General features: G+C 45.5%; 2 protein-coding genes across 8 annotated transcripts; one reads left to right on the top strand and one right to left on the bottom strand.

Moving 5' to 3' along the window:
• The first annotated feature begins 1,481 nt into the window (after nt 1-1,481).
• Nucleotides 1,482-5,583, top strand: LOC121588946 (calreticulin). The gene is made up of 3 exons (XM_041907415.1): nt 1,482-1,677; nt 1,799-1,903; nt 3,578-5,583. The coding sequence occupies exons 1-3, from the start codon at nt 1,599-1,601 to the stop codon at nt 4,612-4,614; spliced, it is 1,221 nt and encodes a 406-aa protein (XP_041763349.1). The 5' UTR covers nt 1,482-1,598; the 3' UTR covers nt 4,615-5,583.
• Nucleotides 5,584-7,151: 1,568 nt separating this feature from the next.
• LOC121587966 (CD2-associated protein) lies at nt 7,152-23,557 on the bottom strand. 7 transcript variants are annotated; one of them, XM_041905377.1, is made up of 5 exons: nt 23,455-23,557; nt 21,342-22,163; nt 11,501-11,702; nt 11,301-11,412; nt 7,152-11,215 (listed from the first exon to the last, which is right to left on the bottom strand). In XM_041905377.1, exons 2-5 carry the CDS (start codon nt 21,370-21,372, stop codon nt 8,720-8,722), a joined length of 2,841 nt encoding a protein of 946 aa, XP_041761311.1. In that variant the 5' UTR covers nt 21,373-22,163; nt 23,455-23,557; the 3' UTR covers nt 7,152-8,719. The 7 variants fall into 7 exon arrangements, with proteins under 7 accessions (XP_041761311.1, XP_041761313.1, XP_041761307.1 ...); XM_041905379.1 differs by having other exon boundaries at nt 21,342-21,887; nt 23,455-23,542; XM_041905373.1 differs by having other exon boundaries at nt 22,683-23,529.
• Between the last annotated feature and the right edge of the window lie 54 nt (nt 23,558-23,611).

Here is a 23,611-nt window from a genome sequence, read left to right as displayed (position 1 = left end):
ACAGTGCATAGTGTAGTCCAGGTGGTCTCATAGCATGTTTTTTTAAACCAAATTTGAATATCACTTTTTAACAGAATGGGTGAAAACTTTTGTTCAAACAAGCTTTCTTGAGACTTGACGAATACTCAAAACACTCTTAAAATCTTTATTCATAAGCAGAAGCGATAAAAATCAGCCTTCAAAATTCATACACCTTGGGATAAGCCCACCTGTATATTATACACACTTAGATAGCGGCCCGAAAACTGCTATACAATGCAAACAGCTGACAGGCTGAAATTTCAGCCTACGAACTTACAACGGAAAGGGCCCCATAGACAGATAAAAATGCAATGCAGAATAAATTGCATTTTGATGATAAATTTAATCCACTTAAAACCCAAAAATATCAGAATGTTCTGCATAAATCGTATGAAATAAATGAAGAAGCGTATGAAAGTACTGAACTGAATAAAAAATACCGTGTATTCAATTGTTTTTTTGTCTGAAAACTGCGAAATTCGACTAACGCTGATAAACGACCCAAGCGCCACAGATTAAGCTTAAACGACTGGAAAATTTTATATCCATATAAAAAAATGAAAGCTCCACAGCTTCATTGGTTTGATCAATAGATGGCGTATTACAACTCATCATTATATTGCTATCCTGTTCTTGCAATGTGTTTCGACAAGTTTCATCTTATCATGACCTATATAGCCTTATAACTTTCTGAGCAAAAATCTATGTGAATGGTCGTGTGGTCAGATACGTGGGTATCAACACCAACGACCATAACTCAATTCTCACTTGCTTCAGTACTGGTGGTTTCCGTTGGAGTTTAGTAATTAAACAATTGTATCGCCGTTCTAGTTCTAGCGATGCATAACTTCAATGCGAAACCATACAACAGTACAGAGGAAATGAGAAAGCTCTCCTCCAAGCGATGAAGCTCAACTGGTTGGGGTATCCCACCAACAGAGAGCGCCACCAGCTTTTTTGCTATTTTTAGAATGAATGAGTCGTTTGCCGTCTGCTAAACGAAGTCTTTCTATATTCCGTTTAGGTAGAGAACTTGAGTCGTTTAGAAGCCGTTTAGTGGTCGTTTAGTGGATTTGTGGCACTTGGGGAGTAACGCGGATTCCTCGGGAACGCACAAACTGCGTAACTCTGGAACAGGCTGTACCACTTATCAACTCTATGTGTACCGCAGGTCGTCTGCAGCAAAAATGTACACGTGATGATGGATTCTGTTAATCTGTCAATCCGTAAAATGTACCTCTTCAAACATTCTACTGCTGTCAGATTGTTGGAGATAGATGTCAACTGTAAACACCTTGGTACACCGCATCGCGTCTAATGTCAGCAATTGTTCACCGGGCTTTGGCGATGCCAATTGTGAGCCAGCGATTGGTTCAACGCGGACCAATCGTAGCGATGCTAGAGGGCAGCACCGTCGCGTAGAAGAACAGGGCCCGCATAAAATACGAGGAACCCGGTTATTTGTTGTTATTATTCGTTCATCCTGCGTACGGTCGACAGGCAGCGCGTGAAGAAGAGTGCAGTTGCAGTGCAGTTTAACCCACGTAGTGCTAGAAAAGTGCTAGTTTCTACCGAAAATGCGTACGTTAGCGGTTTTGTTTGCCGCCTTTCTGGCCGTAAACGCCAAGGTGTACTTTGAAGAAGGATTCAAAGACGGTAAGTTGTGTGTTGCATCGAAGCAGCAAGCGTACACGCATCCGGTCACATTTCCCGGCAAACTCGACTAAATCCGCATCTTGATGTGTGTATGTGTGTGTTTTCTATTCGGTCATTACAGATTCGTGGCAAAAGACCTGGGTCCAGAGCGAGCACAAGGGTGTCGAGTACGGTAAATTTGTGCACACTGCCGGAAAGTTCTACAATGATGCCGAAGCCGACAAAGGTAAATATAAATTGGGTTAGGAATAATGGCACGTTCGGTTGTGTCTTGCTAAACAGATCACAAACATCGACGTGTCAATTTTCTAGAATGTGAATGACCGTTACTGTAATGCCCTTAGGCAACGGGATAGTGGCATGGGCGGGGCGGCATGGGACTAGAAGAGAAAAGTGGGTGTGTATCCACTTGCTGCTAGCAGAAGTGTTTGAGAATAGTAGAGACACTGATAAACCATGAGGTGTGAGGTGAGGTTGCGAGAAGGTGCTGGTGCAGTTGCATAATTTTCCGGCATTCATGCTACCACTGCCGACACGCCAGCAAAAAGTCTTTCAGTCAGCTTTTTTAAAAGCGAATGCAAGAACCGTGAGACGGATCATCATCATCATTGTCATTCGATGCTTTCACACGGGAAAGAAAGAGATGGGGCGTGTCGAAGAAGCATAAGAGCGCATATACAACATGGGGCATGGAGGGAAAGGGGATCGGGTGTGGTGCGTCAAATGGCGGCGTACCCGGCTTCGCAAGCTAAATTGTTCTCGAGAACAGGAAAAACCGGCAAAACATCATCATCTTCGGTTTCTGTCGCTCTCGCACGAGGCAGGAGGCAGCGGTTTGCGCTGCTGTCGCCGTGGCAACGGGCATAGGCCGCCGCTTGGCTATGCCACTTTCATGTGTGACGTGTCCATCTGGTGATGCGATATGGTATGGTGCTGCTGATGTGTGCGATGGTGATGGTGGTGTTGATGGTTCCGCATCAGGGCCGAATGTTCGAGAAACCCCTAGCGCTTGGCTTGCGTTTATCAGCGTTCTCATCGCTTACTTTGTGAAAATGGTTTTATGATTGCCGTTCGATTTTCCGTGGCCTTGCCGCCCAGCACTCAAGGGACCAATGCAAAGGCGATTGCTCTACATGCATGCTCATTATTACTGTCATAATTTTAATGCTCAGCCGCGTGAATAGGATGGCGAAGTGGGCGGGAAGAGGGTTGGCGGGGTTACGTTTTTCCATCCGGCACCTAGGGCAGGCCGGCCAAATCGCGCAAAGGTGTCGATGTTTATCAAAACGCCGGTGTACGCCGGTGCGCCCTTGCATTATGAAACGAGCATGGAGCATGCAAGGGATGTGTTTTACTTTTGTTATCATTTATTCCGTCCATCGTGTGTAACGTCAACGCGTGCGTGACATTAGCGGCAAACAAGTCCAGCGAATGCTTTGATGCTCTTTTTAATTGCACGTGTCCGAAAGCAAAGCTCTGCCGCCTTCCCATGGTCACGAAAAGTGGACCGGAAAAAAGAGAGCCAGAGCATGTTCTAGAAAAAGGAGACTGTTTTGAGTGCGAATTTACCAAGCAAGTAAATTTAAATTGAGGATTGTTTTTGTTACTGCGTTTTAATGTTTAATTTTCAGTCTGCCTTGTTTTTGAGGTCGGTTTGCGCTTTGTTGAATTATTTTTAAAACAACAGACCTCATTAGCTTCTGTAGAAGGAGAGGGGGTCTGTATTGGTGTCATTTGGCGGAAGAATTTACGTATTGGTTTTAGATGGAACCACGCCATTCTTCCTGTTGTTTTTTTTTTTTGTAAATGAATTGTTACGGTTGCAACTACGTATGATGTTTTACGGACACATTTCAATTGAATCGTAATTAAATTGTGAAACTGTTCTCTTCGTTCACAGGTCTGCAAACGTCGCAGGATGCCCGTTTCTACGCTCTGTCGAACAAGTTTACGCCGTTCTCGAACAAGGACGATACGCTCGTCATCCAGTTCTCCGTAAAGCACGAGCAGAACATTGACTGCGGCGGTGGCTACCTGAAGGTGTTCGACTGCTCCGTGGACCAGAAGGATCTGCACGGCGAGACGCCGTACCTGGTCATGTTCGGACCGGATATCTGCGGACCGGGCACGAAGAAGGTGCACGTTATCTTCAGCTACAAGGGCAAGAACCATCTGATCAACAAGGACATCCGCTGCAAGGACGACGTGTTCACCCACTTCTACACGCTGGTCGTGCGCGCCGACAACACGTACGAGGTGCTGATTGACAACGAGAAGGTTGAGTCGGGCAGCCTGGAGGATGACTGGGACTTCCTGCCCCCGAAGAAGATCAAGGATCCGGAGGCGAAGAAGCCGGAAGACTGGGACGATCGCGCGACCATCGCCGATCCGGACGATACCAAGCCGGAGGACTGGGACAAACCGGAGCACATCCCCGACCCGGATGCCACCAAGCCCGACGATTGGGACGATGAGATGGACGGCGAATGGGAGCCACCGATGATCGACAACCCCGAGTACAAGGGCGAATGGAAGCCGAAGCAGATCGACAATCCGGCCTACAAGGGTGTCTGGGTGCATCCGGAGATCGACAATCCCGAGTACGTGGAGGACAAGAGCCTGTATCTGCGCGAGGAAGTGTGCGCCGTCGGCATTGACGTGTGGCAGGTGAAGTCGGGCACGATCTTCGACAACTTCATGATCACGAACGATCTCGAGGAGGCGAAGAAGGTGGCCGCTAGCGTGAAGGAGACGCAGGAAGGCGAAAAGAAGGTTAAGGACGCCCAGGAGGCCGAGGAACGCAAGAAGGCCGAAGAGGAGGCGGCTGCCGAAGAGGCTGCCAAGGATGATGAAGATGATGACGATGAGGATGATGCGGACAATGCGCTGCCCGGTGAAGCGACCGAGCTGGATGACGAGGGACACGATGAGCTGTAAATAGGGAGGCAAACCAACTAACAGCAGCAACCGCCACAGGGCGGTTCCATAGCGTGTTCCTATGGAATGCGGCAACCGGAGGTAGAAGAGGAGAGTTGTAGTAAACGGAAGAACAAATCGACTGCCACAGAGACAAAGCGAGACGAGCTGGAGACGAGACCAAAACAAACGTACGAACAATGAGGACTAAACGCAGTAGCATTTCACTTACAACAGCAAACCAGGCGAAATGGTAGAAGAGAACGCTTAGGAAAACACAAGTCAAGCAATCTGGTTTAGATAGCAGATAACGTCCAGAGAGAAGCAACGGACTGATGAGGATAAACACAAGGTACACTTGAGAAATGTGGCAGCGGCACTCCCTCAACTGCAGGAATATCATCTCGATGAAGATATCCTTTTACTATGCGAGGCAGTGGACTGAAGACACGTGTGCTTATGGTTGTATCCTGGCTACCTATGATTTACAACATTTTTCGGTGTTCCACTGTACAGTATGGACGCCCCTTTATAGTTACTCGCCTGTGTTTGACTATGTTCAAGTAGTCGTTTGGATGTGGGCGTACGGGAGAACACACGCGAATGGTTGAATGGTATGCGTAGGATTGCCGAGTAATCTCACACGCCTCTACCGTCGTCTCTCTCTTTTTTTCCTAATTGCACGTGTCTATCTATTGATTGCCGTGCAAGAGTCTCCGATGAGGCATGTACCGGACGGCAGAAAGGGTTATTGTTTTGTGGGTATCGTTTTGTTTTAATTCTAATTCCCTATAAGAGTGTATCTGAGTTAGGTTTTTAAGAACAACAAGCAGGCAATCGTACAGATGTGTAAAATATGAAGCCCATGGACAGATATCGACAGCTAGGTAGCAACAGGAAGAATTCTTGTTGAGCAAATGCCGTGGTGTGTTAACGAAAAAAAACAAGAGTCAAAACGAGAAAAAAATAAAATAAAACTGAAAACAATAACATCGTATGTTGTATATAACTCCAATGCCTAAACTAAAACTGCTGTTCTGCGAATGGATGTGTCGAATTTTAAAGAACTACTAAACCGCCATTACGAATCTCAAAATTGCAAAACTGTGTGCATAAAACATACAAATTACAACGCATTGAACAAAGCGCACATTGATATCCAGGTTAATGACAAAGTCGTTCGCCATTAAGACGAGTATAACGGATTTGTAGACGAATTCGTGAGACATTGCTCACCGTCGGATACTCATGCGGCTGGCCAAGAGACCGTATATTCAAATAAGTAAGTAGTAATGAAGACTCCCGCCTCCGCTACTTCTGTTTGGTCACCGGTCAATTCTTTCAACAACGGACTGGAGATTCGAATTATATCCAGCCTTGCAGGAGCTAAGTGTATATCCCACAGCAAAATGATCTTCAACGTGTGCTCCGAAGATCCATTTGATGCAGTTCTTTCTTTTCCGTACACGCAGGATGTTTATCTTGTATTGTAATATTATTTAATATCCGATCCCGTCGTACTACTTTACATCATGTCCGTTTGGAGTTCCTTGTAGTGTTGGGTTTCATGAATCTTTCGTTGAGATTCATTCATATGCATCTTCAGTAATGAGTGATTCAAATCTCCAGTCGAATCTTCAAAGATTCATGAACCTTCAAAGATTCTTGAATCTTCAAAGATTCATGAACCTTCAAAGATTCTTGAATCTTCAAAGATTCATGAATCTCGAAAGATTCATGATTCTCTAAAGATTCATGAATCTCCAAAGATTCATGAATCTTAAAAGATTCGTAAATCTATAATATTCATAAATCCATTAAAATTCATACATCTCTTGAGATTCATGAATCTTTAGAGATGTATGATCTCCAAAATATTGAATTTGCCCAATCCCACCAACAACTTGTCGTTCAACTGTAGTCGGTTCAACTGCGTGGTACTTTCAAAGAAGTCTCAAAAGTCTGTATAGGCTGGCATAACCACGTAGGTTGTTACGCCAAAAAGAAGAATAATAAAAAGCTCAAGCTTTTTGAATTTTAGAGATTTATGAATCCTTATAGTTTCATGAATCCCTAGAGATTCGTTACTCTTTCTAGATTTAAGAAACTTTTGAGATTCATGTATCTCTTGAGATTAATTTATCTTTCGAGATTCATGAATCTTTGAAGATTCGTGGATCTCAGAGATTCATGAATCATTCCAATCGGAATTCTGATTCATTGAATCATTCCAAAGATTAATTCAAATTCATGAATCTGAATCTGAATTACCCAACACTAGTTACTTGCATCGACTGAACTCGCATACGCCGGACGGACTATCCTGCTATGAGAAAACCAATCAATCATCGAAAGCCAATTCCATTGGCGGCTTTATGGCAGGCCTAATCCACTTAGAACTTGGCGATTGTTGCGCCAAAGAAGTAGCATATTAGGGAAATTGTACCTAGAGCTAACTTTATGTTACTGTTCGCCACATTTTTATAAATATGTAACATCAACCGGCAAATTCCCAAAGAGTTTCGGCACTAGGGAAGAAAAATCGAATTCGAATGTAGTTAAATCCTTTTGCTGTTCATATTTTAATGTGATCATCTCTTCCGCGGACTTAAGTACACTAATGTATCGATATAATTATAGTTATAGCTACTACACAATAATGCGCCCTTACCCGCCAAAACAACGGGGTTCCGGTTCCATTACACACGGTGATATACTAAAGGTGTATGTGTTAAATGACAAAAATGCACATTATCTACTATATAGATGATGGGTTACAAAAATTGAAAAAAAAACACCTGGGGACAAGGTTAACGTTTTACGTCTGGCGGAGAAATCGGGTAGCTAAATATATAATATAAGTGTATATAAAAAGCAAGCCACAAACCTCAACAAATCCGTTCCGGGTTGGGGGTTTTGTTTCTCTCTCTTTCTCTCTCTCTCTCTCTCTCTCTCTCTCTCTCTCTCTCTCTCTCTCTCTCTCTCTCTCTCTCTCTCACACACACACACACACTTCCTATCTCGCAGCAATTATATCTCAGCTCTGGTTCCAGCATTATGTGGTGTAGGATTGATTCTTTTCCACGGTCCTCAGAATCGGTCGGTCGAGTCCCATATTTCATAGTGTTGTAGGTATTACTTTCCGTTTTCAATTGTGTATTTATTATACTAGCCCCAATTCCGAGCGTTTCCCGTTTCAGCGCTCCTAATCGAGGCCCGCCAATTTGCGAATGTTTAGCCCGCCTACTAACGTCCCTGCTTTATTACTAGTTGTCAATACTTTAGGCATTTATCCATGGTATCTAAGAGCGCCGATGCTAGAAAAAAGCGATTGGAATGATCGATAGGAAATGTTACCTTAGCTAGCGTTAATTTCACTATTATTACACGTTATTATTCGCGTGTTCTCTGTGCGTCCACGTTACTACCATGGGGTCAACCCTTTCAACCCTAAATCCTAGCCAAAGAAGAAGCTTGTAGTGTAAATTAATAATTGATAATAAATTCTACTCCACCCCTTTCTGCACCGCGCTCAGCCGTTTGGGCGTTTCGCGATCGAGCCGAATGGAAATGTTATCGCCTAGCTTTTCTATCGTACACACATCGCTTTCGCATATCATTCGGACTCCATTGCATTCCAAGAACTTGTGCGACGCGGGGGGTACGTTTATCTTATCCTTCATGGCAATGATACCTAGTGTAGCGTATGTAAATTATGTGGTTGGTCGGTTGCTTTGTGCCACTTATCCGTAACGCCAATCCGCCTTTCGCCCGTCGAGGCTTCCGTGCTCCCAAACGTACCTTAGTGTAACTATTCAATCACTGTACACACAAACACGCGCGCGAGCGCGATCCTTTCGTTCGTTGCTAAACTGACTAAAGAAATGTGGATAATTCTTCAGCAATTTGCCGCAGTACGTATCTCGGCAGCCGGTTCTCGTTGCTGCTTCTTTAATAGGAAATATGAATAAAACGTAAAACTAACCCGCAAGTGTGCCAAAAACTCGAAAAACAGCAGCACTTATTTAGTCTCCCTACTACTACTCTACCCCTATCGGTACCGTCGGTACGCAATCGGGCAACACGCAGAACGTTCTCTCCCTCCCGACCGGCATTACTCCATCTATCATACCTGCGTAACGCATTGCGCGTACTTTTCTAGCTCTTTCTGAAGCGTTTTTACCTTATCCGACTCACCGCGTAACATTCGCGTCAGCTCTTCAATAAGCCCGTTCTGTGTCGCCAGCTGTCGCTCCATTCGGTTCACCTTCTGCTCCAGCTCCTGAACCCGGCTGCAAACGTTGTCCATCGAGACGGGATGAGCGGGCACAGCGTTCGTCGCTTCTGTCGCTGCCCCCAGCGCGGACGATGTTGGCTTAATGTTGTTACCCGCCGTACTGTTCGTGCTGGTGCCGACGATGTGAATCGTTTTGGCATTACGGTTCTGGGGCGTTGGCGAAATGCTGGTGCTCCGCAGGTTCACACTGACGGGGCGACTGTTTGGTGAGGGCGGTTCATGTGTACCGTTGTTTTCGGTGACCGCCGTGGTCGACGATACCGTACCGGTCGACGATGCGGAGATGGCAATCTTGGTCGTGGTGGTGGACAGGGCAGACATCGATTTAGTCATTGCGCTCACGTTCGATGGCTCGAAGGATTGATGGTGCTGCTGGTGCTGCAGCGAACCTCCGCCACTACTGCTGACTGAGGACGGTGTGACTGTGTCCTTCCGATTGCACGACGCAATCAGATCGAAGGAACTGTTGATATTGCTGGTACTATTGCTGGCGTGATTGCTTTCCGACGGGACACTCGTCGTCGTGGCGGATCGTTCCATTAGCCGGGCACGGACCGCATGGCCCGACGGGACGGGTGCTGTAGTGCCGGCCCCACCCGTAATGGTGGTGGTGGTGCTAGCATGGAATGATTTGGAAATGCTTGTCTCCTCCTGAGTGTGGCTACTCGTGCTGTGTTGCGAGGACGACACGTGATGATGGTGTTCGGGCGATTTGCTTTCCGAGGCGGTCGTCTTTTTCGCCTGACTTGCCTTCAGCTCGTCCATCCACGGTACCTTGTTCTTTTCCCACTCGCGAGGTTTCGCCACCTTGGGCACTGCCTCCTCCGCATCGCCCGTCGCTGCGGTGGATCCGGAACCGAGCGAAGAGTTTAGGGCCGGTGCTGCCGACACCATCAGGTCCGGCTTTGGACTTTCCGGCTCGAATGAAAGTGACAGCTGATTGAATAGGCCAGAATTGCCATTGCTAAGGGAAACGCTACCACCGTTAGCCGTCACGTTTGGATCGGTGGTAATAATACTGCTTGGTGAGGAGGGTGGCCGCCGTTTTGGCGCTTTCGCTCGATTGGCCCGCATGTCCTTCAGTACCGAGGTGCCACGTTCAACGTGTCCCAGCTCCACATCGATCCGTTCGCCCACGATCGACCGGTCGCCATTGTCCGCCACCTCCGACTTTACCACCTTGCTGCTACCGATGCCGTCCCGTTCATCCCCTGCGGTCGTTTTGTCCTTTTCCAGCGATCCTCCACCCTTCACCTTTTGCTTCAGCCCCGAAAACAGGTTCCCGGTGACGCTCGTGATCGAGGGTGACTTTTTGATGGGAACCTGCGGCTTTTTACCGAGCACTGGTGGCGGGGTGGCCTTTTTGTCGTCCAGATTTTCCAGACTTTTGCGAATCTCGGACGCTTTGTTTTCCAGACTCTTGCGCGGTGGCTTCTCCGTCACAACGCCTGCCGTGGGGGCTGGCGATACGGCCGAACCATCCGTGCCCTTACTTTCGAGCGATTTCCGGTGCGCCGCCACGCTGTTGTACGTCGGTGAACCGGTCACCGAGCCCGCGCCGCCGACGCTTCCGACACTGCCGGTCGATTCGTTCAACGAATCCTTCGAGCCGAAGCTCTCCTTACGGTAGGCCGCCGCCGAGGTGGTGGACGGGTTGGACGTATGCTTGCCAAACATTTGCATCTTGCTGGCCGTTGGCGGGCGGTCCGGTTTGGGAATGTGAAGCGGATCCTTGACCGGGGAAACGACGCCCGGATGATGAGGACTAACGCCACCGCTGCTGTAGCCGGTCGTGCTGCTGGCAAGCGAGCGGACCGATGCCGATATGTGCGCGGACGATTTACCACCTTCCGGCGGTAGCAGCGAAACGAAATTGTCCGGAAACACGCCGATCCGTCCGCGCAGCTCGCCCTTCCACCAGCCCTTATCCGGTAGCTCCTTCGAGAGGATGGTGATGATGTCGCCCTCTACCAGCTTCAGCTCGTCCTCGTTGGCGGGCTGGTAAGCGAACAGTACCTTGCACAGTTCCCGTACCGGTTTCGGCGGCAGCGACGGTGCATCATGCCTGTCCAGATCCTCCCGCGAGCTGTTCAAGCTCGTGCGGCTCTTGTTCAGGCTGTTGGTTTTGGACAGGCTGGCAGCTAACGAACCGGTCGTCGTCGGTAGCCCGCCACCATCGATTGCCGTAACGCCCGTGCCACCGCCCACGTTGCCGCTTTTGCGGCTGGACGATTTGGGCGATACGGATTCGATCATTTCGACAAAGTTGGACGGAAATACGCCGACCCTTCCGTTCAGCTTGCCGCGCCACCATCCTTCCTCGACCTAAAACCGTCCAAACAACGCTCATTAGTATGCTGATTTGACAGTGAACGGCCAGCGGGCCCAGTCTGAAAAAAAATCTATTTACCTCCTCGAAAAATTCTACTACATCGCCCACCGCTAACGTTAGTTCGTCGGCTTTGTTCTCCTGATAGCTGTAAATGACTTTACACCTTCGATTCTGTGTTGCACTTTTATCTCTGAAAGTAGAACAATAAGCAAACCAATATAATGGAAGCATTAAAGCGACAGCATTGTTGCGTTGTCAGCGTAAAAGCACACACTTACCGTAGGACCACTTGATTCTTGTCTTGCGATTCTAGCACGCGGACGAAATTGTCCGGAAAAACTCCGGTACGGCCGGTAGCGACCAGCGTGCCTTCCCACCAGCCTCCATCCTGCACTTTGATGTTGGTAATGATGGCACCCTTTTTGAGCGTTAGCTCGTCCGGTTCCTTGGCCGTGTAGTCGAACTCGACGACTGCGCTCACTGAAAGTGGGACAAAATAGTAGGTAAAGAGTTGCATCATACCATTGGTTTGGGTTGGTTTTGGGTTTGATTATGCATTTTCCACCGTTATGAATACACCGCAGACACTGAAATAACACTAAATGTTTCGTATGTTATTTCAAACAACGAAACAATCCTCAATTTTGAATAGCTCACATTTGTCTATAGACTTGCGCCCGACCTGTAGCTTCGCACCAGTATACACACCCCATTGCTTGGACTGGTGAACGAAACCGGCGGCAATGGAGGACTGGTTGGTTGGTGGTTTAACCTATATATTCCCTCGCGAGACAAAGCTCCGACGTTCAGGTACGGATCGTGCAAGCATAAGTCCGCGCCTCAAAGCAAGCCTTAGATTTTGGTGTCGCGTTCCTAAGATCGGTCGACCGGTCTGTCTATCTCTCTCATTGCTCTTTCTCATGTTTCTCCTGGTGCTTAAGAACTAGCAAACGATACTGCGCTTTATGAGGATATATCTACATTAAACTTTTCTCAAACCGAGAAAGAGGGGAAAGCGCGGCATTGGCAGTTGGTGTGAGCGGCGGTGTCGTGAGTGATCGTTGTTCCCGCGTTTCACTTTCCCTTCCCTTTTGTATAGCACACCGTCATCTTGTGGCGGTGGTGTTGGTGGTTATACGGTTTGGCCTGGTTTTTGGGGCGGTGTACGAGCATAGGCATAGGCAAACATAGGCAAACGCTTGGAATTGATGGTATTCCTAACCGATGAGTGGTGGTGGAGACCGGCCAGTAGGCAGACACGTCGTAAACGTAAAAGATCAGATGGTGATTCTAATCTGTAAACCATCGGAGGGTCGTTTTGTGCGGCCACGAGCCCTATGCAGACCTATGGAGAGCTCTTCAGCCAAGCAACATGGTAAATTGGTTTTTAGATACAGTTTTGTTGTAAAACAAAACAATAAACTTGGATAATTGTATATGTGTATCTCAAAATCAGTCAAATAGAATGGACGTTATTTCAACTAAAAAATGGCTTCTGCATTTAAATAAGATATCATTTAAACAGTGGTGGAGTAGTATGCGGCTTTGTCTACTTGCTGCCAAGTCTGCTTATCGACATCGGTGTAGGATCGTTAACTAATAATGCTATCCTGTTCACAACGATGCATTCGAAATTGTATGCACATTATACTGATTTGATAGCCGTGACCCTACTGTTTAACAAACATTTTAAATCATAACAGCTCATTGGGCTCATTGGGTAAACACACTGTGTCAAACTTGCAGGATAGTTTTCCGATTACGCCATCGTTAGTGGAAAATCCCACCAACAGGAACGGTACAACCGCACAAGAGCAGCAAACACCTGAGATCATCTCGAGAGGAGATGGCCAACACTAATAGCGTGAGTTTGAGTGAACCGTTTGAAGGAGAACACGCGAAAGGAAGAATCGAAACAAAACACAAACGGTATGCGGCACACACACAAACACCGAGCACACCGGTATCCACCAAATTGAAAGGTGAACAACCGCCAAAGTGGTGACCACCCCTTACAACACATACACACACAAATACATACGCATACACATAAAGCCACGGTTGGTTCGATCTTCGTTTACTTTTTCCCACTTAGATCATCTTTCTAACATTCCATACGATAGGCGATGTTTAGCTATTAGAAGCTTCTCTGCTTAGCTGCCATGTGTAACGTCGTTTAATAGGCAAACTGCCAACAAGAACAGATAGCTAAAAAGGCTGGAAGAATACAGCTCTACGGTGCGGAGAGTCGCCGAACATCACGTCACTTTGCGCAGGCTGCTCTCGCGCTCCGTTTTTCACCCCTGGAAATGGGCACAATGTTTGCTACTGGCAGAAAGAAGGTTGGCACACGTTAGTCGGTGGTCTGCATTGCTCCGTCACCACAGATGGGAGGGTAATGGAGAACAAGACAAAGAGCAAAAGTGACACCGTTTCAAATGCAATCGACGCGGGATGAAGTTACTAGCACAATCGAGAGGGCCGACCGACACGTACGGAGCACGTTTCGAGTGAAGGCTAAGCTAAACCAGCAAATCCATCACAGTGGAAGTTTTATAAGCCATTTCCTCCCCAAACGGGCAAACGGATCGGTCGCCACCGTTTGTTCACGATGTGACGCTGCTGCCGTGCGATGGTTGCGATCGGGACCACATTTAGACATCGCGACCGGGAACGGCTGCAACTGGGTAAAGCGACCCCGCGCTATAGTTTCGAGTTGAGACTATTTACAAACACTCTCTCGGAAGCACGCTGAAGCGTTACTAACTTATAGTGAGTGAGTGAAAATTGTGGCTAGCTATATAATCACATATTGCAGTGGGTAATGGTTGTTAAATACAATTCGATGTGGTTTCCTATGTAATGGCATATTTTCAAAAACACAGAGTTCAAACAAAAAAACTAGATTTGTAAATTGACAGACTAGTATTGTTCGCCAAATATGTCCAATCCAACACATGTTGTTTTCCATGATAGATCATAGGATTGGTAGGATGAAATCATTTGCCCCGTAATGCGAAGGTATTTTTATAAAACGGGCATCTGGGTCTATTTTATCAGGTATACTGATACTGAGTACCTAGTATCCAAGTAGAAAAAAAACGTTTAATTGTTCTGATAAACAATAAAACCTATTTTCGGACATGGGCAGACGCCATGTCTAAAACCGATAATTGGATCTGGACCACTGAGCCTAGCAAGACATTACGTTTGGGTACATGCATAACATTTTGGGTACTAGTCCAATAATTTGGTGGCAAATACGGAATCACTATTGGCCACCAAGGTCATGGAAAACTAGGACCATGTCCATGGCTTTGGTAAAATTATAAAAAAGCTGTTTTGGTGATACCGGTTATTAACGGTTATTCCTTTGTTAGTCTAAATTGTTTGGCTTAAAGTACCCAAAGATCATCAGATTCCGATGGACAGATCAGATTCACTGATAATCACAGTGTATCCTTCGGGTCTAGTGTCACCTTTTTACTAGTGGAATTGTTAAATGGACAGATGTGAAATTAAAAATACTTGTAAAAATACTGCTTCTCATTACCATTGGATCTGATCTAGCCTTGCCGGAACTTTATAAGGAAAGTCTGTCCAGTTGGGATTTTTAAGCCTGATCAGATCAACCAAGTTTTACCAAAGTGTGGTTTTAAAAATGTGTCATGTGTCATGTCATATATAGTAATATATATATATATATATATATATATATATATATATATATATATATATATATATATATATATATATATATATATATATATATATATATATATATATATATATATATTGTTTTTCCTCTGTTTCGATGCGATGGTGAGCACAATTTTTGGCTTTCTATTGTATGTATTACCCTCATGGAGGAAGGCAGAATGCAAACACTTAACATTTCAGGCCTAGCTGTGTGAAATTGTCATTCAGCCAGGAGATGCAATCACAAATACTTGATTAATGATGAAAATACTACAGTCTTTATAAAATAGGCGTTTGATAAGTAATAATTATTCATAAAACGTTAGCTAATCCTATTATTTCTATCATAATTTTTTGAGTTTATTTAAGCACTAGAAATAACAGGAAATGTCTGCAACGAAAAATGGTATGCAACCACCAACATAACAAACATCAATAATTAAAATATTCTTGGACAAGTTGATGTTGTTTAGGACGCTGGAGGGAACGAAACGCGGTACTTTAGATGCAAGTAATATTAGACGAATGGCAAGGCTGAAAGCTCGACCCAGCGCAAACGGCCAATAAAGTGATACATCATCACCCGGTTGGCCCTGAAATGAACAGGTCCCACGACATCAAAAGCATGCACACACACACACGACGCACACAAACATCAGGGATCAAGACAGTGGTGTGATCATCAAATAAGACGCATCAACAACCAAGAATGAGCTACCCGCGCACAATCATCATGGGCGGGTGTGAACGTGTAATAGCAACAGAAATGGTGTATCTTCCCTGCTCGATCATGATGATCACACCTCGAGGATCAGTGTGTCATTGCATTACGGCACACAAAACGGGCGTATGCAGATAATTCAAAGCTGAAGTGGTTGAATTTAGATAAAAGTTGGCAAAGGATAAGCACTTTTTTGTTAAAAGTATGTATATGCTTCATACCCAACATCTGCGTCCTGTCATGTGCCCGCGTTACAGCTCCAGTGAAATTGAACGTGAAATTTTGGAGTTTTCTGCTATATTTAATTTTTTTCCAGAATATGGCTTATCCGATACCAAAAGAAAGTATATTCAATTCCTCAGCTACCTTGAGTATAAAAAAAATAAATAATAAATTAAATACATTCCTTGGTGATTCCCCACTTTGGTCACGGTGAAAAGATAATAATCAGCTGGGAAAAACAAGTAAATGTATTTAATTCATTACTTAAACATTTTTTACAGACTAAATAGTTGGGGAATTTAATATCCTTTCTTTTGTTGTACTATAATAAATATTTTGATAAATATTCAATGAAATATAACAAAAAAAAATTCTAAAGCGACCTTAACACAGAAGAGCTAGTTATAGAGCGCTCTTTTCATTGTACAAAAAGATAACGATAAGAATCGTTCCACACACTGATTTAACAAAACAATAACGCAAATCTGAATGTTCGATACCGCGTTAACTAATTTCAAATGGCTCTCCCACTTTATTCCGTGTCAATGGTACTGATATTCGTGTTTCTTTAATGAACAACCTTCTATTTTAATACATTAAAAAAACAACAGCTGAAACCTGTTGTTTTGGTTTGTTTGCGTGCTGGAGATGAATTATTCCATCACGGCTAATAGGTTGCTGGGTATGATAAAAGCGAATAAACGACATTATTTTAACCGAAATTCCACTACGTGCCAATTTCCTCCACCCATGTGTAAAACAGCCGCCCTAGCAAAAAATGCGTGCTCATGGTGTGTGCGTGTGGTGTACTCCGGGGGCTGGAGCTCACCTGCAACTCGCTGAAACGAGACGGTACCAACGCATTGTTCGTATGCAAATGGGTGGCCATAAATTTGGGTTGCAAAGTTACACATGACTCATCCGGCACAGGCAGGCAGAGCGAACGTGGCGCCGCAATCACCCTTGCCCCCTCCTCCCCCTGTGTTCCTTATAACGAGTGTGAGTGTGTCAGTATGCTGCAAGGCCTGCCGGTGGACATTGCAATGTGCACGAAAAGGAAACTGACCGCGAAATGTGGAGAGTCGAATAAAAAGAGGTAGAAAATACACAATTTGCTTCAAAACGTCAGGAACCGTTGACATGTCAGGAGTTTGTAGGAAGCATAGGAGCAATGATACAGATGAACTGGCGCAGGTTAATCGATCGTTATGGGCGTCCGGCGTTGACTGCAGTATCAAAATCGATTAGGAAAACAATAGGAACAGTCAACGGGACCAGACTTGAGACCGCGGCAGATAGCGATAAGATAGGCAAAGGTGCACTACTGAAGGACGGAACTGGGATGATTCCCCGTCCACGCGATTTCTCTCAGATATGAGGAGAAATGTATCGTACGATTATTTATACGAACGTTCATCGAAAATACAGTACGAGTGCTCATGAAAGTTAATGTGACTGGTTCGAGTTTCAAAAGCTCTCCTCTCCAATGTCATTGAACAGCCGCGCCATCAACATATGCTGGGGTGTCGTTTTTAATATGGGTTTAATCAGCGACAGCCCGAAAAGGTTAATAATTCGGTGCCGGATCGTTTAATGCTAGTGTTGTTGAGGTTTCATGAAGAGAAACTAGTTCTATTTACATCTTCACTTCACATTGCTGCCCCAAAAGCGGCGATTACGAACCCAGCAGCAAGATTGAGAGAGGGAGAAATTTTAGATTGATTGTGAATCGAATTTTGGCTTTGTTTTTCAATCGCCTATGATAGAAACCGACACCATACTGCTTAATGTTTACATTTTCCAAAAATCCCAAATGCAATATTTATTAGATGGGTTCGGTTTGTGCCGCAAGCATTGCAGGAATGATGTTGAATTAAACTGATTATTAAAGGGTTTTTATGGCGACCGTGGCCGGACGAGCTCAACTTTCATCGCGCATTAAGTGAAAAAGTAAAAGCTACCGTTAGTTTTTCGTTGTTTCTAGTATTACTGTTTTTCTTAATAAAACCAAACTGTGGACAAATCTTAATCTCCACTCCAAAATGTTAGCAAGGAGCAAGGGGTAGAACGTATGCAAAATAAAAGAAAAGACCGTCAAAAGCTCACACAAATGCGTAGCAAGGCTGTAATGGTGCAAACACGACCATTGTACGTGCTAGGAATCATAAGCTTTCGGCAGAGGGGATTGTGTTGGGCTTTCATACAAAGCTGCCCCACTCACTCCTCTCTCTTCGCCATTCCGATAAGCGGCGCCTGGTGCGTCACATTAGATAACTGGAACTGAAAATTTGAACAAAATTTAACGATCGTGTGAAGGCGGCAGCGCCGGCGAGCATGTTGTTTCGCGTCGATTTTCTCAACCACCATCATCATTCATGGCGTCTGTCGCTTCCTTCGCGAAAGTTTTCGCTTTCCTTGCGAGGAAAAACACACAAACCACACTGCGGCTTACCGTATGGTGGAGTGTAATAGTATGCGATCTTGCCCGCTAATAAACACCCAATAAATTACACGATGTCAGTGCTGGTGACGTTGAAAAGGAAATTATTGCTGCTAATAAAATGCAGCTACTGCTGTTGTTTTGCCTCAAACAAATAAATATCTAATAATCATTATAAAGAGGGAAACCTCTCGATGAAAGATATGAATGAAGAGAAAATGGATCCGCTGCAATAACATGGCTAGAGACACACAGATGGGATGCCCAGTTGCCATGTTTTCATTGTTGATTTGAGTTTTGGACGCTTAGTTAGGCATGCTAAGTAAACCTTATAGTTGTTTTCCAGGGGTTGTCATAGTTGTGTGATACTTCCTTGACTCTTTGGTATGGCAAGTGAAATTCAAATGATGGAAATTGGACACTTCTTCTTATTCTTGTATGGCACAACAACCGTTGTCGGTCAAGGCCTGCCTGTACCCACCAGTGAAGTGAGCTTGGCTTTCAGTGACTTATTGTTACCATAGCAGGATAGTCAGTCCTAAGTATGGGGGCACGGTCTATTCGGTGCTTGAACCTATGACGGGCATGTTGTTGAGTCGTACGAGTTAACGACTGTACCACCAGACCGGTCCCATCCGGAAATTGGACTCTATGGCACCCTTTTTGGGCGGGCTCCTTGAAAATTCCTATTGGATTTGTCCAACAAGGGTGCTATAGAGTCCAATTCCCATTACATTAAGTTTATTACACGTAAGTAAGAGTCAATAAAGTGTCCCTCAGCTCCTGAAAAAACCTGTAATAAGGTACAAATTACCCAAAAAGAGCTTCTGACAAAGCCTTCAGTAGTTGCGTGAGCCTAGACATATTCCTAAAAAAATGGAATAAAATAATTCTCTTGCAAGTGCAAAAGACCACCGTTATCGAATCGAACAACAGAAGAAACAGTGAACCAACCAGAAAGATAGGATAAATGATAACGCGCGACGAGAGGGCTTTACAGCCCAGGCTGACACACGGTCTCGCTTCCCGTCCGCTGGTGCGTACTTTTGCGATAAAAAGCAACTTACAACATCCGCTGCTGTGTCCCGGGCACACTGTTTGGTTTGCGTGTATGTGCTTATACTAGTGCACTAGCCGCGCTCCGCTAATCTTATCAAATGTTGGAACGCAATGACGCGACACGTCTCGGCAAGTACAGTTCGCTGTTACAGTTGCACACACAGCGACAAAATCGGGAAGTCTCTATATTCACACAACAAAACGACACTCCCAAAGGGCTCCAGTAGAACACAACCACACATATACACAAAACTCATCGTTCAGTGTACCACATTTGTGAGTGTGTGTGTGTGTTTGCATATGTGTCATAAGCAATAGATGTGCTGTTTTCTCGGATTTAATCTTGAATCTTGGGTGTGGCAGCAATGATCGGCACTGGCCTAGATTTTCACCACTCCACAGGAGATGCTACAAAATAAAGGAGAAAAGAAACCATCGTGACATCAACGGACAACGTTCGATTGTTCACTCGGATTGAGTCATCGACAGAACGGCTTCAGACTTTTTTTCCTGCTTTCCTTTTGTTTCTTCTACATCTCAGTTTCATCGCATTTGATCCAGCAACTAGTAAGCTGCAAACACGACGACTATGCTGCCCATGGAGCGGAGGAATTTAAAGGATTTTGAGCCTAAAATAAAAACTTTCATCGCGTGAAGCATGCATAAAGCATAGTGTACATGCAGTTAAAAAGAGGTTGATAACAATTTTCCATTTCCAGCCAAAACGTGTACGGTAAACGGGTGACATCCGGGAATCGATCTTCCTCACGTTTTTCCAAACGCTCAACGTCACAGTGCTTCACTAGGACATGGGCCGCATCACTTCACCAAGTGGGTCACAGCACGTCCTAAACGGCGTGGTGTTTCTCTTTTACTCTCACGAGAAGGATATTCGCTCTTGGTACGTTTTTGTTTCTTCCAACACAGTGCCTTGATATGACATATTCTCTTCACCAAACCGAACACGAACTACCGGTGAGTACTTAAGTCCTGCCTGTTTCTGTTTGAAGCCCTATTTTTTAATGTGCTTTTCCCCAACGCAAAACCGGGTATTGGGCGGAGTGGTAAATTTGATATTTCGATATTGCCATTTTACCCTGTTTGGATGGTTTCCCACAATGCAATCTAGGTTACCAGATTGTCCTTCCACTAAACCAGGAAAGGGCTTTTTCTTTGACTAGCACCTACGCAACCAAGCGGTAGGGCAACCGAAACCGGGAATGAGTTCGATGTACTTTTGACAGCCGTAAGCGTGTACGTTGCCAAACCGCTCCACAAGTATGTGATGGGTGTAAATGTCAATAGACGGGAACATCATTGCAAGAACGGTGTTGAGAAAGGTCAGAGAATATATGCGAGAGTCCCGTGCTGGGTTGGTCAAAGTAGGTCAGACGGAAACATGCAAACACATGACAGATAATATATCGAAGTAATGGTTTTATGCACAATCTTCGTTACCGGTTTCCACATTCCCAGGTACACCTAAAACATTAGAGTCCCATGAATGGTGTTAATTAAAAACAAAAAAAAAAAATGCCCAAAGGGTGTGTACCGTACATACGGTGCGGGAATCCAATGGAATGGAGTTATCGTTTCTTCTAGGGCATGAGTGATCCTTTCTGATAAATAATGGCATACAGGCACGCTCATAAATTGTATTGGAGAAATAGCAGCGTAATTGAATTACACCGCTGCTCAATCCTTTTGCTTGTCTACAAGTCCCTACTAATTTGCTGACTGAGTCAGTAAAGACCATTTCGTACGGCGATAATCCCGAGGTTTAGTGTGGTTCCCTTGCTACAGATATGATTCATCCGGGTTTCTCGCATAGTAAAACCAAAGTGTCGTTTGTTCGTGGATTTAAGTTTCTGCTCCTCAAACATTCTGTAGTGGATCTTTTCTGACAATGGACCCTTCTAAGGCTTAGGCCTACGAGATTCTGTAAAAAGTACAACCAAAACAGGTTATTAAAACTTACCTTCAGATTTTGTTAATGTGTGAAGATCCATTACGTGAGTTCGTCGCGGGTGGGATTTGCTGTTGAATGGGTTGCGTCCTGTGGGATTAGTTCACTCGTAAACTGCACCGGCAACGATATCTTGTGCATGAACATACACACACCAACACACACGCTGTGTACACTCAGCCCTTGCAGGATGAAATTATTGCGATTGCAACCAACACACAAGGCGTTAGTATCGGAGGCTGCTGCAACTGTTTGCTTCGTTCGTTCGGTGTTCGGTTTTCCTTTTTTTCACCCCGCCCTGCTCAGGCCTGCTATGGACCATGGGTTGGTCGATTTTCGCTTTTCGCCTTCCCGATGCGCTCTGCTGCATAAAAGCCTACGTGCGCCGGGGAGAGTGGGGTGGTGTTGGCGCTGCGATTGTTTCGGTGTCCCGCACCGAATGATATTATTGTAAAGGCTTCGTTGGATTTGGAATAGCGGTAGACAGATGGCGGGGGCAGCACATGTGCCGGTCGGCTGGGGAAGGTATGTCAGTAGCAGGCAGCAGCTACCATCAACCTACCAACCGGACACAAAGATAGGAAGAGATGGAAGAGTAAGCGGACAACAGAAAGATAGAAGAAGCGAAAAGGGGAGGAGGGACACAGTATGCAAGAAATGGGAGGTGTGAGTCAGTGTGTGCGGGAGACCGTCTTCTTCGGCAGAGGGTGTTTGATGTTTTCACTTTTCACTTCTTCAAATCAGAAACTCACACACATACGCACACATTCACATAGCCCTTCTTGTAGACCGCAACATAGCAGTAGGTAGTGGAATTCCCGTGTACGGTCGCCGCTAGAAAAGCCATTTGAGGTATGTATAATGAGATGGGGGCACAGACTCTCTTTCACTAAAACACCACCACCAACATCATCATCATCATCATCATATCGCGCGTATTAGACGTCGTCAACCAAGGGCGCACACACTGTGGTTCCGCAACAAACTCGCACACAACAATCGCTTTCCGCTTTGCCAACCACACACCAGAGAGAGAGCTCAATGTTGCGCCACATACGCTATCCAGCCTGTGTCTGTCCACGGAGACCAATTTTGCGATTCGGGTGTGTTCGCGATTTCCTTTATCGATGATAATCTTCTTCCCTTCCCCAGGATGCACCGTGGGCGCTCGCCACCACCTGAATCAGCACACGTTACCTATCACACACTGCGCGATTATCGCATACGGCGAAAGTGCACTTCACACTGTTTGCAAAGATGACGATGATGACGACGACGACGACGATGGCGGTGGTGGTAGTAGTGGTGGTGATTCTGTCACTAAAGGGCTAAAGTGAGCAAGGCGTTCCTCACCGATTGATGACTCTGCCTGAAGGTGTCCACGAACCTCTTGGCATACGCTTGAATGTGTCTGACCGGTTAGATGTTTTCCGGTGAAAATGGGTTCGATTAACACGCTTCCTGTTTCCTGTTAGCGGATATGTGGTGTTTTTCAGCCGGTGTAAGGATAGTACAGTACAGCCGATGTCCTTCTGTGACCAACCAGCCCACCAGCCCTGAGAGATTGGCAACAAAAATGGATACCAACCACTCTCGCTCACACTCTGCCTAAGGCGTTCACATAAATGCACACATACACACACTCACACGAGCGGGACTGCACAGTCACCATAGCAGGCAGCGAGATCTCCGCAGCCAGTTGACGTTTTCGCTTCTTTCTCTGTCGCCCTGCGCTTTCCACCCGGAGCGGAGGATGACCTCTTTCACCGTAATTGAACAAAGCGAGACGCGTCACAGATTGTGTGACACGAGAGTGCGGTACGGTGTCGGTTATGATTGGTATGTTTTTTTCGTTACTTCCGCACCGAATTAAAAGGGATATCCCGGTGTACACAAATAAACACTCGCGCACACACACACACATATACACACGCGCATACAGGTACGCAACGTATGAAATACGCTCGGTCAAACAAGTCGAATAAAGAGCAGAAACTACAGCCACGGATTTATTTGCTGCTTCTCTGCTACGCAAAGCAAGAAACAGCGAGGAAAGGGATAATCGTTAAACGCTAGAAAAAGGGATACACACGCCCGCAAACACCTGACGAGCCTCCTTACGCACCAGCTTTTGTCTTGTCTGTGTCCGTGTTGGTTTTTTTTCTGTTGGGCTGGCCAGCACGGAACAGTCAGCGTTTACGGCACACGCAGGACACAAGGTAGGGCCATTCAAACGCAATTGACAGTTATGCACAGTGGGCTGGTGAACCGGATCGTCTCGT

Source organism: Anopheles merus, chromosome 2R, assembly GCF_017562075.2.
Source record: "Anopheles merus strain MAF chromosome 2R, AmerM5.1, whole genome shotgun sequence".
Lineage (NCBI taxonomy): Eukaryota > Metazoa > Arthropoda > Insecta > Diptera > Culicidae > Anopheles > Anopheles merus.
Note: the sequence above shows the minus strand (reverse complement) of the source record. Positions and strands in the feature narration are given on the sequence as shown.